This window comes from Corylus avellana, chromosome ca1, assembly GCF_901000735.1.
Source record: "Corylus avellana chromosome ca1, CavTom2PMs-1.0".
Taxonomy (NCBI): Eukaryota; Viridiplantae; Streptophyta; class Magnoliopsida; order Fagales; family Betulaceae; genus Corylus; species Corylus avellana.
Window position 1 is genome coordinate 23,490,042 of NC_081541.1, and position 15,081 is coordinate 23,505,122.

The 15,081-nt window shown below is 35.9% G+C and overlaps 1 protein-coding gene across 1 annotated transcript; it reads right to left on the minus strand.

Annotated features, from left to right (window-relative positions):
* Positions 1-3,035, minus strand: LOC132167220 (protein FAR-RED IMPAIRED RESPONSE 1-like). The gene is made up of 4 exons (XM_059578127.1): positions 1,299-3,035; positions 1,125-1,217; positions 930-1,043; positions 1-847 (listed from the first exon to the last, which is right to left on the minus strand). The coding sequence occupies exons 1-4, from the start codon at positions 2,940-2,942 to the stop codon at positions 548-550; spliced, it is 2,151 nt and encodes a 716-aa protein (XP_059434110.1). The 5' UTR covers positions 2,943-3,035; the 3' UTR covers positions 1-547.
* Positions 3,036-15,081: the final 12,046 nt, after the last annotated feature.

Here is a 15,081-nt window from a genome sequence, read left to right on the forward strand (position 1 = left end):
ACCAAATATGAAACAACAAAAGCACAAACACCAGAAAATGAAGACAGCAACCAAAAATTGCCAAAATGAAAGTCTTAAACGTTAATTGAGATCCTCCATTGTGCAGAACATAACAATTGGGCAAATCATTCATAGAACCCACTTCCTTTTTTTTTTTTTTTGTTTTTTTTTTTTTATTTGAATTGGGATTCATTAAAACAGAGCAAAACAAAATGCTCAGCATTCGTTGGATACAATATCTTGCACACTCTGAGGGAACCCCTCCCTCCATACTTGAGCAGCTGCATACCCACTTCCTGGTAGAACAAATGAACCAACAATAACTACATAACTACATAAGCCAAAATGACAAATGTTTTCCTTCATTACAAAAATAAATAACTACATAAGCCAAAATGACAAATGTTTTCCTTCATTACAAAAATAAATAACTACATAAGCCAAAATGATAAATGTTTTCCTTCATTACAAAAATAAAACTAAACCCAAGGATGAAACACCCTCAACCCAAAAAGAGAAACACCCTCACCCATAAGTTATTGGCATATTACATGATCTTGGAACAAATTATATGTATCAGACGACGGATACTTGAGAGCTCATCACTAGTAATTGTAGGCAAGTATTGTTGATAGTTGAGAAAGCCATAGACTTCATTGAGGATTGGCTGCACATGCACTGCAATCATTGGGTCTGTTGGAATTATGGCATTTGCAACGTCTATCATCCAACCAATTTTTTGGGAAATGTTGTCATTGATACCGTATGTTAGATGCCGCAAAAGGTAAAGCAATACTACTTGGCTCAAAGGAAGAGGATCTATAGATAAAATACACCGTAGATCAACCTAAAAAAAGAAACATCAATAAGAAATGGTTGCAGCGAGTATACTTTAATAAGTAACATAACGTAGTGATAAATTTGTAAACCTGAGAGCATAATGAATATACAATAGACACATCACTTATTCGCAAGGCTGCATCAAAAGCTTCTTCATACTTGTGTTGGCTGACTAATTTTGAGAATTCATTGGTTGGATCCACCTAACGCACACATTAACAAATTTAAATAAATGCAAAATCATAATTAAACACATGCAAGATTGTCATATTTCAATAAATCACCTGAGTGTTAATAAATTGGTCGTGCTGATCACCAGTTGTAGGAGGCAATGAAGGTTCGCAAGTTTTGGCATCATCTTGCTTTGCTTTGGAACTCTACAGTTAATAAATATTTGTGTAAAGTGTACAGTTAAGCAATGATTGATTTTGCAAGTAAAAAGAAAAAAAATTATGAACCTTCTTTCTTTGTCCTTTCTTTTTGACATTATTGCTGCTTGATGCCTTCTTTTCTAATTGGGATTTGTTGGCCGCTTTCTCTACAATAGGCACCATCTTAACTTGTGATTTTTTGGACACTTTCTCTATAGCAGGTACCGTTCTTAGTAACCGTGGTCTCCCTAGACGTTTAACCTTAACAGGAGAAAGCACCTTTCCAGACTTTAAGGCACGATATTTCTCATTTAACATATCAAGATTTTTCATCACTTCCATAGAATATTCCTCACTTTCTAATGTAAGCGATGCTAATTCTTCAAATTTCACGAACATTTTGTCATATCTTTGGGCACCAGAGCTACTCACAAACACATCATTACTACTCTTAATCAAAGTATATTTTCGCTTTATATCCTTCCTCCATCTATCAAGAATATATCTTGGTGGCAACATTGTAACTTTCTTTGTCACTAGAACCGAAATAGAATGCTTGCATATGATGCCTCTGAATTCGAACTTTGCACAAGTGCACTTCACTTCAAATTCGTCTTCATTAAAGAAAACAATAAATGTTTTGTCGGTCATGTGGTTTTCATGAGATTGACAAGTTTCAACCACTTGATAGGTAGAAATTGCACCTTCACTTTTAAGAAGAGAATTGTTACAATGCACACCTGTCGCAAACTGTTCGTGAACTTCTTTGAACTTTGCGTTTGTGTAAACATCTTGAAATTGCTTCTCTAAAGACAGATTGGTTGCACATGGAATTGTGCGATTAAAACAATTGAAATCAGAACGCGCCTCATTCTCAACCATTTTTCTCAAAGCATTATCAAACTGATCAACAAATTCCTTTAGTGTGGTTTGTGAATGCACGTAATCATCAAAAAAGGCATTCATGCTTTCACTCCGCTGCGTTGTAGTCATTCCCGCCCAAAATGTATCTTTCATATATATTGGCGCCCAAAAAGTCCGTTCACTATATAACCCATTCAACCACGAGTTATTATGAAGCTGATAACTCTCAATTAATTTTTTCCAATTTTCCTCAAATTCATCAACGGTGAAAGAATCATACACACAAGTATTTAAGGCACTCTTAATGTCTTCGCAATGATCATGTGCACCAAATTTTTCAGGAAATTTTCTCATAATGTGCCATAGACAATATCTATGTCGAGTTCTTGGAAAAACTCTCGCAATTGCATTTTTCATTGCCCTAGCCTGATCCGTTAAAATTGCACTTGGAGCTCGGTACTTCATGCACTTCAACCACGACTCAAACAACCAAACAAATGTGTCTGTATCCTCGTTTGATAGTAGTCCTGCTCCAAAAAGTATTGACTGGCCATGATGATTCACTCCTACGAAAGGAGCAAATGGCATGTCATACCTATTTGTCAAGTAGGTCGTGTCAAATGTAATGACATCCCCAAAGAATTCATACGCTGCCCTACTTCGTGCATCAGCCCAAAACACATTTCGCAACCTAGCATCATCATCCATGTCCATCACATAATAGAAGTCATCATTCATGTCTTGCATTCTTCTGAAATAATCACAAAGTGCTTGACCACCTCCTTTGCCAAGCCGAAACTCTCTTGCCTTGGTAATAAAATTTCGACAATCTTTCTCCCCAAATGGAACATTCTCAAACCCCCCCATTTCAACAACCAATGAGTTAAAATTCTTATTTAAACATATTCCAGATCTATCATTAAGATCAAGCCTTCTTTTTGCAGCATCATTAATGGTCTTAAAACACCTTAAAAATCTTGCTTTTTTTGGGCTTAAATGATGGTTATGCTCAATCACTACTTTACTCAAATACCACGTCCCATCATCCCATAAATTTGCACAAATCCTAGCCTTACACCCAGTTCTATTAGTTGTTGGTGTTGCTTTGGAAGCAGTACTTTTGCTGCATCACTTTGAGCCATCACGAAGGCATGTAAGGATCATGTAATTCGGGTGACCATCTGGTGACTTTTTAATCATTCTTTTTAACACACCAAAGCCAACTTGCTTAGCATACTTTTTATAATATGAGATTACTTCTTCATGTGAACTAAAGGTCATGGACTTTTGTGGTTCTTCAACTTCATCATTCCTATCAATCATCTCGGGTAATACAACATTGTCTTCGTTATCATCAAACTCTTCCTCCGAATAAAGCACCAACATGTCTTCTTTATCCGTGTCATCATTTGGAATACGTGTACACAAAGATTCAACTTCACCCTCATTGTTCAAGCGTGAACTTGAAATGTCCATTTAAGAGAAGATAAGGCAATCCCAATTAATCCTACAAATGTATAATTAGTATAATTATTTGACAAGAAGAAAATGTCCAAATGGAGTAATCATGCCTAACATCATTCCACACTTTTAACCCTACATATCTTATAAATGAAATCCATTCATGTAAATTCCAAGAATCTGTCCATTCAAGTGCTTGAGTTGAACCAAAATCGTAAGCATCTACTTAATCACTAAGCAAAGTAATCACCTCAATTATTCATAATCTTTTTCTTTTTTAAATTCAATTCGTTATCCAACCCATATGTTCATGCATCATTGAGTTCAACTTGAACTTGCAAAGATAATCCCATTTTTCAGCAAAAAATTGTAAAGATAATCTCATATATGCACAGAAGAAACACACAAAAAAAAAAAAAAAAAAAAGAAGACAAAATCACATTGCAGTAAATCCCATTTTTCACCACTAAGCTAAGCACAAGCATAAAATTATAGCAACATCATATTGAAGCAAACAATCATATAGGAATGTTCATCGAATCATTTTACAGTAAAAAAATAAAAATAATAAAATAAAAATCATACCAAATCCAAACCTCTGTCGGACCCAAACCAACGCCGTTACTGGATCCAAGCCGATGGCGTCTTCTGAGCAAAACTTCTGCTGGACCCAAACCACCGCCGCTTCCGAACCCAGTCAACCAACACCGGTGAGAGCTCAAAGAGGGAGAAACAGAGAGAAAGAGCGTCTGAGAGAGGGAGAAAATGGCGAGAGTTAGAAATGGAGGGAAGAGGAGAAAAGGAAGAAACAAAAAGTTTTGGCTTCTGAACCCAGTCAACCAACACCGGTGAGAGCTCAAAGAGGGAGAGGGAGGGAGAAACAGAGAGAGAGGGAGAAAATGGCGAGAGGGAGAAATGGAGGGAAGAGGAGAAAAAGGAGAAAACAAAAAGTCTTGGCTGACAGTGGAGAGAGAAGGTGCTGTAGGAAGGGAAAAAGAAAAATTAAAAAATTCATGCCACGTAGACATTTATGGCTGAAAGATGGCCATTTTAATGAGGTGAAGCATATCTCTTTGCAAAATGAGCTTCTCTCCTATCAGAATTCCCTAGGTTATGTAACTTCTGTTCATCGCAAGATCTCTGCTATGTTTTCTAAACGTTCCCTTGAACTTGAATTTCTTTTTTTAGCTTTCCCCCAGTTTAATCCGCTTATCACCTGATGAATGATGATTTTTAAATAACGTGACAATATATTCAACACGAAGTAATATATATACTATTAAAATTTTAAAATCTTGGGATAACTTCACTTAGGACTCTTGAACCACCACAATTTCACACATAGACTTTCAATTTGATACAATTGACTCCCCTTCGTTAATTTTTGTTGTTAAATTCTAACGGAAACCACTAAAAAGATCAAATTACCCTTTAATTTTTTAAAATTTTAAAGGGAAAGTCCATATATCCTTTTCAAACTACCACCCAATTGACAATGTCGCTCCAAACTACCAAAATATTGTTAATGTCCTTCTAATGATGAAACTACCCTTAGTAAAATAAAAATAAAAATACTAAAATTTTTGAAAAAAAAAAAAAAAACCTAAAATAAAAAAAAAATCCTTTTATAAGAAAAAAAAACCTAAAATTTCGATTTTATTTTTTAAAATCGAAAATTTTCGTTTTTATTAAAAAAATTTATTTTTTAATTTTTTAAATAAAATTTTCCATTTAAAAAAAATAAAAAAGAGGAAACTTCACTTACCCCCTACAAACTTTCGCGCTTTTTGCAGACACCCTCCCATTGTTCAAAAACTCTCACTTTGATGTATCAAACTTTCGTTTTCTTCCACTTTGCCCCTTCTGTTAAGATTTTTTTTGAAATCTTAACGGAGGGGTGTGAAATTCCAATCTTACCCTTATTTTTTTTTTAATATAATAATTATAATATTTGGAGAAACTTCACTTACCCCTCCTGAACTTTTGTACTTTTTACAAACACCCCCCAATCTTTAAAGGCTCTCACTTTGGTGTATTGAACTTTTCTTTCGTTTCAGTTATCACATTTCGTTAGGATTTTCTGTTAAATCCTAACAGAGGGGTGTGAAATTCCTAAAATGCCCTTATTTTTATTAAAAAATAATTTTTAACTAAAATAAACTCTTGACCCATGGGTTCATCGGTGTTCTATCCGCTCCTTACACTTTCACGAATTAGAGCAGCACTGCATTCTAACAGTTTGAAAGACCTCGGTGGAAGGGTCACAACTTGTGACCCGCCGGTCACCAAGTGACCCATCGGAGGGTCACAAGTTTGGATCACTTTTTTTTTTTTTTTTTAATATAATAATTATAATAATAATTTTTTATTTATAAATAAGGGTAAATTTGAAATTTTTAAAAATTTTAGGGGTATAATGGTCTTTTACTCATTCTACCGTTTAATTTAACTCCAATATCTAATGGTAGGGGATATTTGGAACGAAACGAAAATTTGATACACCAAAGTGAGAGACTTTGAAGATTGGGGGTGTTTGCAAAAGACGCGTAAGTTCAGGAGGGATAAGTGAAGTTTTCCATAATTTTTTTATTTATAAATAAGGGTAAATTTGGAATTTAAAATTTTTTTAAAGGTATAAAGGTCTTTACTCATTTGACCGTTTGATTTAATTGCAAAATTCTAACGGAAGGGGGAAAGTGAAAGGAAATCGAAATTAGATACCTCAAAGTGAGAGTTTTTAAACAATGGGGGGTGTCTGCAAAAAGCTCGAAAGTTTGGGAGGGGTAAGTGAAGTTTCCCCTATAAAAAAAAATTCGTTTAAAAAAGGTAAAATTTTTGTTTTTTAAAATATATTTTAAAAAAATCAAATAAAATAAAAAAAAAATTGTTTTTCTTTTAAATAAAATTTTCCATTTTTTTTTTTCAAAAAATCGTTTTAAAAAAAATAAAAAAAATTTCGTTTTAAAAAATAATTTTTTTTTTTAAAGTAAAATTTTTGTTTTTTAAAAAATTGTTATTTTTTTGAATTATAGGTGTATTTTTGTTATATTGAAAAATATATAGGAGCATTTTGATATTTTTGCTAGCCTTGGAGGGATATTGACAATGTTTTGGAGACATGTTACAATTGAAAGTTTGGGGGGGACACCGTCAATTAGGTGGTAGTTTGAAGGAGTATGTGGACTTTATCCAAATTTTAATTTGAAATTAAGGGGTAAATTTCAAATTTTATAAAAATGTTAGGGGTATAAAGATAATTTTATCACTTTTAACGTTTAGAAATTGTCAGAGAGAGGTACATTGCATCAAATTGAAAGTTTAGGGAACGAAATTGAAAGTTTTTAAAATTTGGGGAGTCTTCTCAAAATGAGTGGTAATTCAAGGGTCTTAAGTGAAATTTTCCCTAAAATCTAATATATACTATGAAATAAATTCTTTTTATTTCACGGTCCTTTGGCACAAGGGGATTGCCTCAACTTTTGAAAAGTGGAAAATTTTATGTCCACGTGTCTTGGTTTGGGATGATAAAAAAGGCAGGTTGATGTTGTATGAAACCTTTCATTTTAAGGATTTATTTATTTATTTATTTTATTTTATTTTTAACAAAAACCAAGTGTTCCAGGACAAATGGAGTAAATCACCTTTAAAGTATATCATTTTGTTATAATTTTTTTCATAAGATTTGAAAGTTGAGAAAATGCTACACTTACTCCTTTTTCTTTACACAATTTTTTTTGCACCTATATGTGGCTTTTAAAACCACAATTTGATTAAAATCAAATAAAGTGAAGTTTCCCCTTAAATTATATTTTTATATAACTTCAGCGACACAATAAAAGCTTATTCAATTCGCTTCATGGTTGGGAACTAATGATTGACTCTATCTACAAAGATTTTGGATTTGCTCATAACGATCAAATGATATCTCATATTGTTTTGACTTATGAATATGAAACAATTATGTAAAGAAATGAGAATAAGTATAACATTATTTTTGAAACTTTATATATAGATTATCAAAATCGGTTGGGAAATAATGATTGACTTTATCTACAAAGGTTTTGGATTTGCTCATAACAATCAAATATTCAAATGATATCTGATCTTGTTTCGACTTATGAGTGTAGAAAAATTGTGTAAAGATAATCAATATTTTCCTCAAATTTTGGTTCTAAAATTTTGAAACAATGATTGATCCAATAGTTAGTTAATACTGTTATGTTAGCATAAATACGTGGATGAGATACTGCAATTTTTAGTTTGAGAAATATTTAAAATCACATTTTTGTATCATAACTATCTCATAATACTAATATGTAGAATTGTCATATTAGCATTATGCGATAATTATGAGATAAAAATATGGTTTATGATATACTCTTTTAAAATAGTGTTTTAAAACAATATACACGGTAGTCAACATTTTATGAAAATAAATGTCATATCATTATTATGTAACAATTCACAGTTTAGTGATGTTAAGAATATATATTATATATTATTCTAGAGGGGAAATTATCATTTTCCCTCATGAACTACCACGCAATGACTATTTCCCTCCATCAACTACCAACTTTATATTACACCCCCATCAAATGACCATTTCGTTACCAAAGACCCCATTCCGTCAAGCAAAGACGTTAACCATGACGGCCAACGTGTCACGTGCTCATCATGTGCCTACTTTTGGATTTCTCCCCCCATTTTGCCCTTACCTAGTTAAGCTGCCTTTTAATAAAATAATAATAAAAAATAAAAAATAATTTAAAAACAAAATGCACGTTTAGTTTAGGTTTCACCCACCAAATCCCACACCTCTTGGCTTGCTGCCCTCTTTCTGTCTCTCTTAATTTCTCCCACCCCCTTCCACCCACCAAAACAACTGCCGGCTACACCTCCATTGGCGATGCAATGCCGCCGGCCACCACGAAGTAGGAGCGCCAGCCACCAGTAAGCAGTCCGTTCGCCGACCCCAACCCAGTTTCTCTCTCTCTCTCCCAAACCGCCAGCCACCACAATCCAGCTTTTGGCCACCACGAAGTAGTCCTTTCGCCAACCCCAACCTAGTTGCTCTCTCCCTCTCTCCCAAACCTCTGGCCATCTTAAAGCAAGATCTTCACCAACCCCAAACTGCCAGCCACTACGAAGCAACAGCGCCGCTGCCCTATAAGAAACTCTTCTTAAACTTAAAATTTCTTGTAAGCTTGTATCTTTGTCTATTTGGCTCATGTTTGTGTTAGTAATGGTTCAAGCATTGTTGGAGAATTATCCCATTGAGAACCAAAATGAGTCATTGCACCCAAGATGTAACATCTCGGTCTCATATTAGGAAGATGAGAAGAAGCCCACATAGAGTGGGTGGTTTATAAAGATAGTAATAGGTGCTAAGTCCCACATTACCTAATTACTAGGTGAAATTGAGCTTTGTAATGAATTCTAAGGAAGCTCCAAATTGACTAGTCATTTTAAGGTAATAGCGTAAATGTGGCTAGCGCTTTTTCCTAGATCGTTACAAGTGGTATTAGAGCCACCTAGTAACGCTAGGTCATGTGATAGCATTGCATGACGTGGCTTTGGCGAGGACGTCATGAATTTAAGAGGGGGAGTTTGTAACACCCCGGTCCTATATTGGGAAAATGAGAAGAAGCTCACATAGAGTGGATGGTTTATAAAGATAGTCATGCATGTTAAACCTCACATTGCCTAATTACTAGGTGAAACTGAGCTTTATAATGAATTATAAGGAAGCTCTAAATTGACTAGTCTTTTTGGGGTAATAGTGCAGATGTGACTAGTGCTTTTCCCTGATTTGTTACATGAGGGTTGTTGGATGGACCCTTCTCGCTCACTAAGATCTGACGGTTGGGTTAACCCCCCCTCCTCCCCCCCCCCAAGAGAGAGAGAGAGTTTGAGTGTGAATTGTCTATGGGGAATTACGCTTGATTAGATGTTGGATTCGATGAAATTTTTAACTAATTAGTTATGTTAGTATATTAACTAACTAGTTAGTACCGAGTATGGTCATACATTTTATACAATACTAATATAGTGTAGTAGACTTAGTGTATATATATATATATATATATATATATATACTATAAGAACTGTTATATAATATGTGTAGTACTAAGTCTATTGTACTAGTAATATACTTTAATTCTATAGGTGATCATAAGTTATGATATAAATGTTATAATTATAGACAATAGAATACCTGACTATGTGATCGGTAGCTACTACATGTATATTATATATAACAATAGTATAAATACATAATATGTAACTTTGTATGATATATTATACAATATAGTATATAACTATAAGGAAAAATTATAGTTTACCCCCCAAAGTTGATAGGGTTTTTCAATTCGAACACTAAAGTTTCAATTTTTGCAATCCACCCCCATAAAGTTCCAATTTTTTTCAATTTGACCAATATTATCCAAAAATTCTCATATTGCCCCTAATTTTTATTTTTATGAAGAAAAAAAAAACAAATTTGGAGGTGCAAAAATGGTAGCCACCCCTAATTTTTTTTTAAAATTTTTTTTTATAAAAAATAAAAAAATAAAAATTAGGGGCAATATAGGAAGCTTTGGATACAATTGGTCAAATTGCAAAAATTTGAAACTTTGGAGGGGTAGATTGCAAAAATTGAAACTTTAGTGTTCGAATTGAAAAACACTGTCAATTTTAGGGGGGTAAACTGTAATTTTCCCTAACTATAATCTATAGGTAACAAATTAGCAATACGTTATTATATGCAATTTGAAAAACCTGGTTCAACAAGAAGGGTTGTAAAGGTTCACCCTGTGTAGACCCTAACAGGTAGTGGAATGAAAAATAAACACAAACATATGAAGTAGGATATATGAAAATATCAAAACATAGAACCCAACATTGTTAGATAATAAGCCAACAATAAAGAAGTATCCATCATAAATAAATCACAATACAATATTTCGTTGATGAAGAGAGAAACCCTTGCACTAAAGAAAAAACCTTACTATATTTTAAAGAACTAACTAAAACACATATAGTAAACCTTACTCACTACCAACTTTACCATACACTGTCATAGGATGACCCGTTGTTCACGTAGTCTACTTCAAGAAGTCTCATGTTGGCTGATCTTCTTCTAGTTGAATCCTTATTGATCCTCACTGCTAGACTATGTGTTACCTTCTTGTAGTGCAATCACAAACATCCTTGTTAGCTTCTTCAACCCTTCAAGCGATCCACACGATAATGTTATTGAAGTACGTCCTTTAAGTGACTTGTATGTGTAGTATTGCACCAAGCCCATTAGACCCGATCTCTCACAAACTCTCTAGGAGTTCCTCTAAATTTTGTGTGACTGAGAGATAAAAATCTAGAGAGAATAAGCAGTCGTTTAAATAGAAACTGCAATATGAGGCAGTGATGTCCGGACACAATAAGTGAGTCTACATACGCAACTAGGGTTTCGTAACCCTAACTGACTATCCCATATGGATTTAGATTTGTTCCATTTGGACTTGCCTCGTCTAGATTTGTGTTGTCCATACATCTCTACCAACAATATATTTTTGAAACTCCAACTGTTTGGACATATCTTCTGTTCGTCCGGACACTCTTGAATCCGAGAGAGCTTATTTGCTTAGTAGTTTGTGTTGTGACAAATGCAAATCCAAGATCACCAAAGAAGTAGAAAAGTGCATAATATAAAAATCACACAACCACACAAGACACCAAGATTTAAGTGGTTCGGCTTAACAAGCCTACATCCACTGGCGGAGACGATCCAGGAGAAATTCACTAACAAAAGAGTGGAGTACAAAGAGTAGTACAAACAAAACCACTCAAACCCAAAAGCACCAATACACCCCAATCTCACTCAAAAGAGAATTAGATACAAAAGAGAAAAATATTCTCTAAAATTCCTTCTTCAAAATGAAGGAAAAAATATCCCTTCTTCTCTTTGCAACACAAGTCCCTCTCTCTCGGCAATTCTTTCTTTTCTTCTTTCTCTCTTTTTCTTGCTTAAGTTGCTGTTGCCCTCCTCTCCTTCTTGATGACCGAATGGCTTCAAATAAAACAAAGCCAGCCTTTTCTCAAAAGCTTCTAGAAGAAGCTCAATAGATGGAGAGAAAGAGAGACGTGTGGGAGAGAAAAAAAAACAAGACAAAGAGTATGGGATGCCATACTGCTGTGGGGCCCACGGTAAGACTTGTGAAAACAAGTCACAAAATCTGACAAATCTCCACCTTGACTTGAATTTCATCAAGTCTTCAACACAAATATCCTCAAGACGTCTCCTCCAACACCCCTAAGGGTAATTACAAACTACAAACACCAATCAAGCCCAAGCAATGCTTGAACTTGAGGATCGGAAGTGGCTTCGTCAACATGTCCGCTGGATTTTCCGCCGTAGCAATTTTCTTCACTATGATATCACCTTGTGTCACGACCTCCCGAAGAAAATGATATCTGACATCAATGTGTTTGGTCATCTCATGATGCATTTGATTTTTGGTCAAATGTATTGCGCTCTGGCTATCACAAAATACAACAGTCTCATCTTGTTGCAAACCCAGATCACTAACCAAACCTCTGAGCCAAATAGCTTCTTTCACTGCCTCTGCTGTTGCCATATACTCTACCTCCGTAGTGGACAAAGCAACTGTCGACTGTAAAGTCGCTTTCCAACTAATGGCACACCCCGAGAGAGTGAAAACAAAACCTGTCAGAGATCTTCTTTTATCCAAATCACCAGCATAATCTGAATCAACATAACCAGTAACACTGGAACTGATACCACTGCCTCTATCATAGACTAAACCAACATCTGTAGTGCCCCGTAAATAACAGAGTATCCATTTCACTGCCTGCCAGTGAACCTTGCCCGGATTCGCCATGTAGCGACTAACAACACTGACTGCCTGTGAAATATCTGGACGTGTGCACACCATAGCATACATGATGCTTCCAACTGCACTGGAGTAAGGAACATGTGACATGAACTGCTCATCCTCCTCACTCTGTGGTGCTGACGTTGCTGAGAGTCTGAAATGAGCTGCAAGTGGAGTACTCACTGATTTAGAATTATGCATACCAAAGCGTTCAAGTACTTTCTCAATGTACTTTTTCTGTGACAAGTACAACTTTCCCGCTTTTCTATCCCTGTGAATCTCCATACCAAGAATTTTCTTCGTAACACCCAAATCCTTCATTTCAAACTCATCACTCAACATAGATTTCAATCTCTTAATCTCCAACATGCTTTTAGCAGCAATAAGCATGTCATCCACATAGAGTAACAAATAAGCAAAAGAACCATCAGACAATTGCCTGTAATACACACAGCTGTCATAGCTACTTCTTGTGTAACCATGTCCGATCATAAAGGTGTCAAAGCGCTTGTACCACTGTCTTGGAGATTGTTTTAAACCATACAACGACCTCCTCAACTGACAAACATGATCTTCTTTACCTTCAGCAATGACTCCTTCTGGCTGATGCATGTAAATGGTTTCCTCAAGCTCACCATGCAGAAATGCAGTTTTCACATCAAGTTGCTCAAGTTCCAAATCATTTAGAGCAACCATGGCAAGCAAAACACGAATAGAACTATGTCTCACAACAGGAGAGAAAACTTCATTGAAGTCCATACCTTTTCTATAACTATAGCCCTTTGCTACCAAACGTGCCTTGAACCTTGCATCTTCAACACCTGGGATTCCTTCCTTTTTCTTGAAGATCCATTTGCAACCAACAGTTTTAGCGCCTTTAGGCAATTTCACCAATTCCCATGTTTGGTTCTTATGAAGAGACTCAATCTCCTCATTCATGGCAACAACCCATTGAGCAGACTCACTACTTGTGACAGCTTCTGAGTAGGTGGAAGGCTCCTGGACTGCAGTGTCCTCTGCCATAGTAAGTGCATATGCTACCAAATCTGCATAGCCATATCTCTGAGATGGCCTAATCTGCCTCCTCTGTCTACCAGCCGCAATACTGGTCTCTTGCTCTTCTTGTGGATCATCATCATCAGAACTGGAATCATGAACATCTGTAACAGGCTGATCTTGAGTGTTATCTCGCACCCTCTGTGAAGCCTCCACCTGAAGCTCCACCTCCTTGTTAGAACCCTGCTCCTTTCCTGCAGAGACAATAGACTCCTTTCTCGGGTAAAGCATGGCAGATTCATCAAATACAACATCTCTACTGACTATAAACTTAGGTGATTTAGGATCAGAACACCACAATCTATATCCCTTCACCCCATCCGCATAGCCTAGAAATATACATTTCTTTGACCTAGGTTCATGCTTACCATCATTCACATGACAATAAGCAGGACAACCAAAAGTTTTTAAAAAAGAATAATCAGCAGGAGTACCAGACCATACCTCATAAGGAGTTTTACAATCAATGGCTGTTGATAGAGAACAGTTGACCAAATAGTAAGCAGTATTGACCGCCTCAGCCCAAAAATCTCTAGACAACCCAGCATTTGAAAGTAAGCAACGCGCTCTCTCCAAGAGAGTCCTGTTCATCCGCTCAGCAACTCCATTTTGCTGTAGAGTATGACTAACTATGCGATGTCTAGCGATGCCTTCATCCTTGCAGAATTTATTAAATTCACCACTACAAAATTCCATGCCGTTGTCTGTTCTGAGTCGCATGATTTTCTTCTTAGTCTGATTCTCAATTAATGTCTTCCATTGCTTGAAAGTGACAAACACATCACTTTTCTTCTTCAAAAAATACACCCAGACCTTTCTCGAATAATCATCAATAAATGTAACAAAGTATCGAGCACCACCCTTTGATGGAACCTGAGAGGGACCCCATAGATCTGAATGGATATAATCCAATGTACCATTTGTTCTGTGGATGTCTGTACTGAACTTGACTCTACACTGCTTCCCGAACACACAATGCTCACAAAAGTCAAGAGATCCTGTTTTCTGGTCACAAAGTAAACCTCGCTTGCTCAGGATTGTCATACCCCTCTCACTCATATGACCCAACCGCATATGCCATAACCGGGTAGTGTCTGAATCTGGATCATCTGAAGAAGACACAGCAGCTGAACCTGTTACCGTACTACCTTGAAGAAAGTAGAGGCCATCAACCTTGTTACCTTTCATTATAACCAATGAGCCTTTGCTAACCCGAATGACTCCACCTCCACCGGAATACTTGTATCCAAGGGAGTCCAAAGTGCCCAATGAAATAAGATTTTTCTTCAAATCTGGTATATGTCGAACATTCGTCAAAGTCCTCACAATCCCATCATGCATCCTAATTCTGATTGTACCAATACCAACAATCTTGCAGGCGACATTATTTCCCATCAAGACTGAACCACCATTGACTGAATCATAGGTAGTAAACCAATCCCTTTTAGGGGACATATGAAATGTACAAGCAGTATCAAGGACCCACTTGTTGTTAGAACGATCATTAGAAATGGTAACTGCAAGGACAAGGTTTGAACCTTTAGAATTTCTTTCGACAACACCAGCCACAGAAGAGGAACTTTGCCTGTCACCTTCCT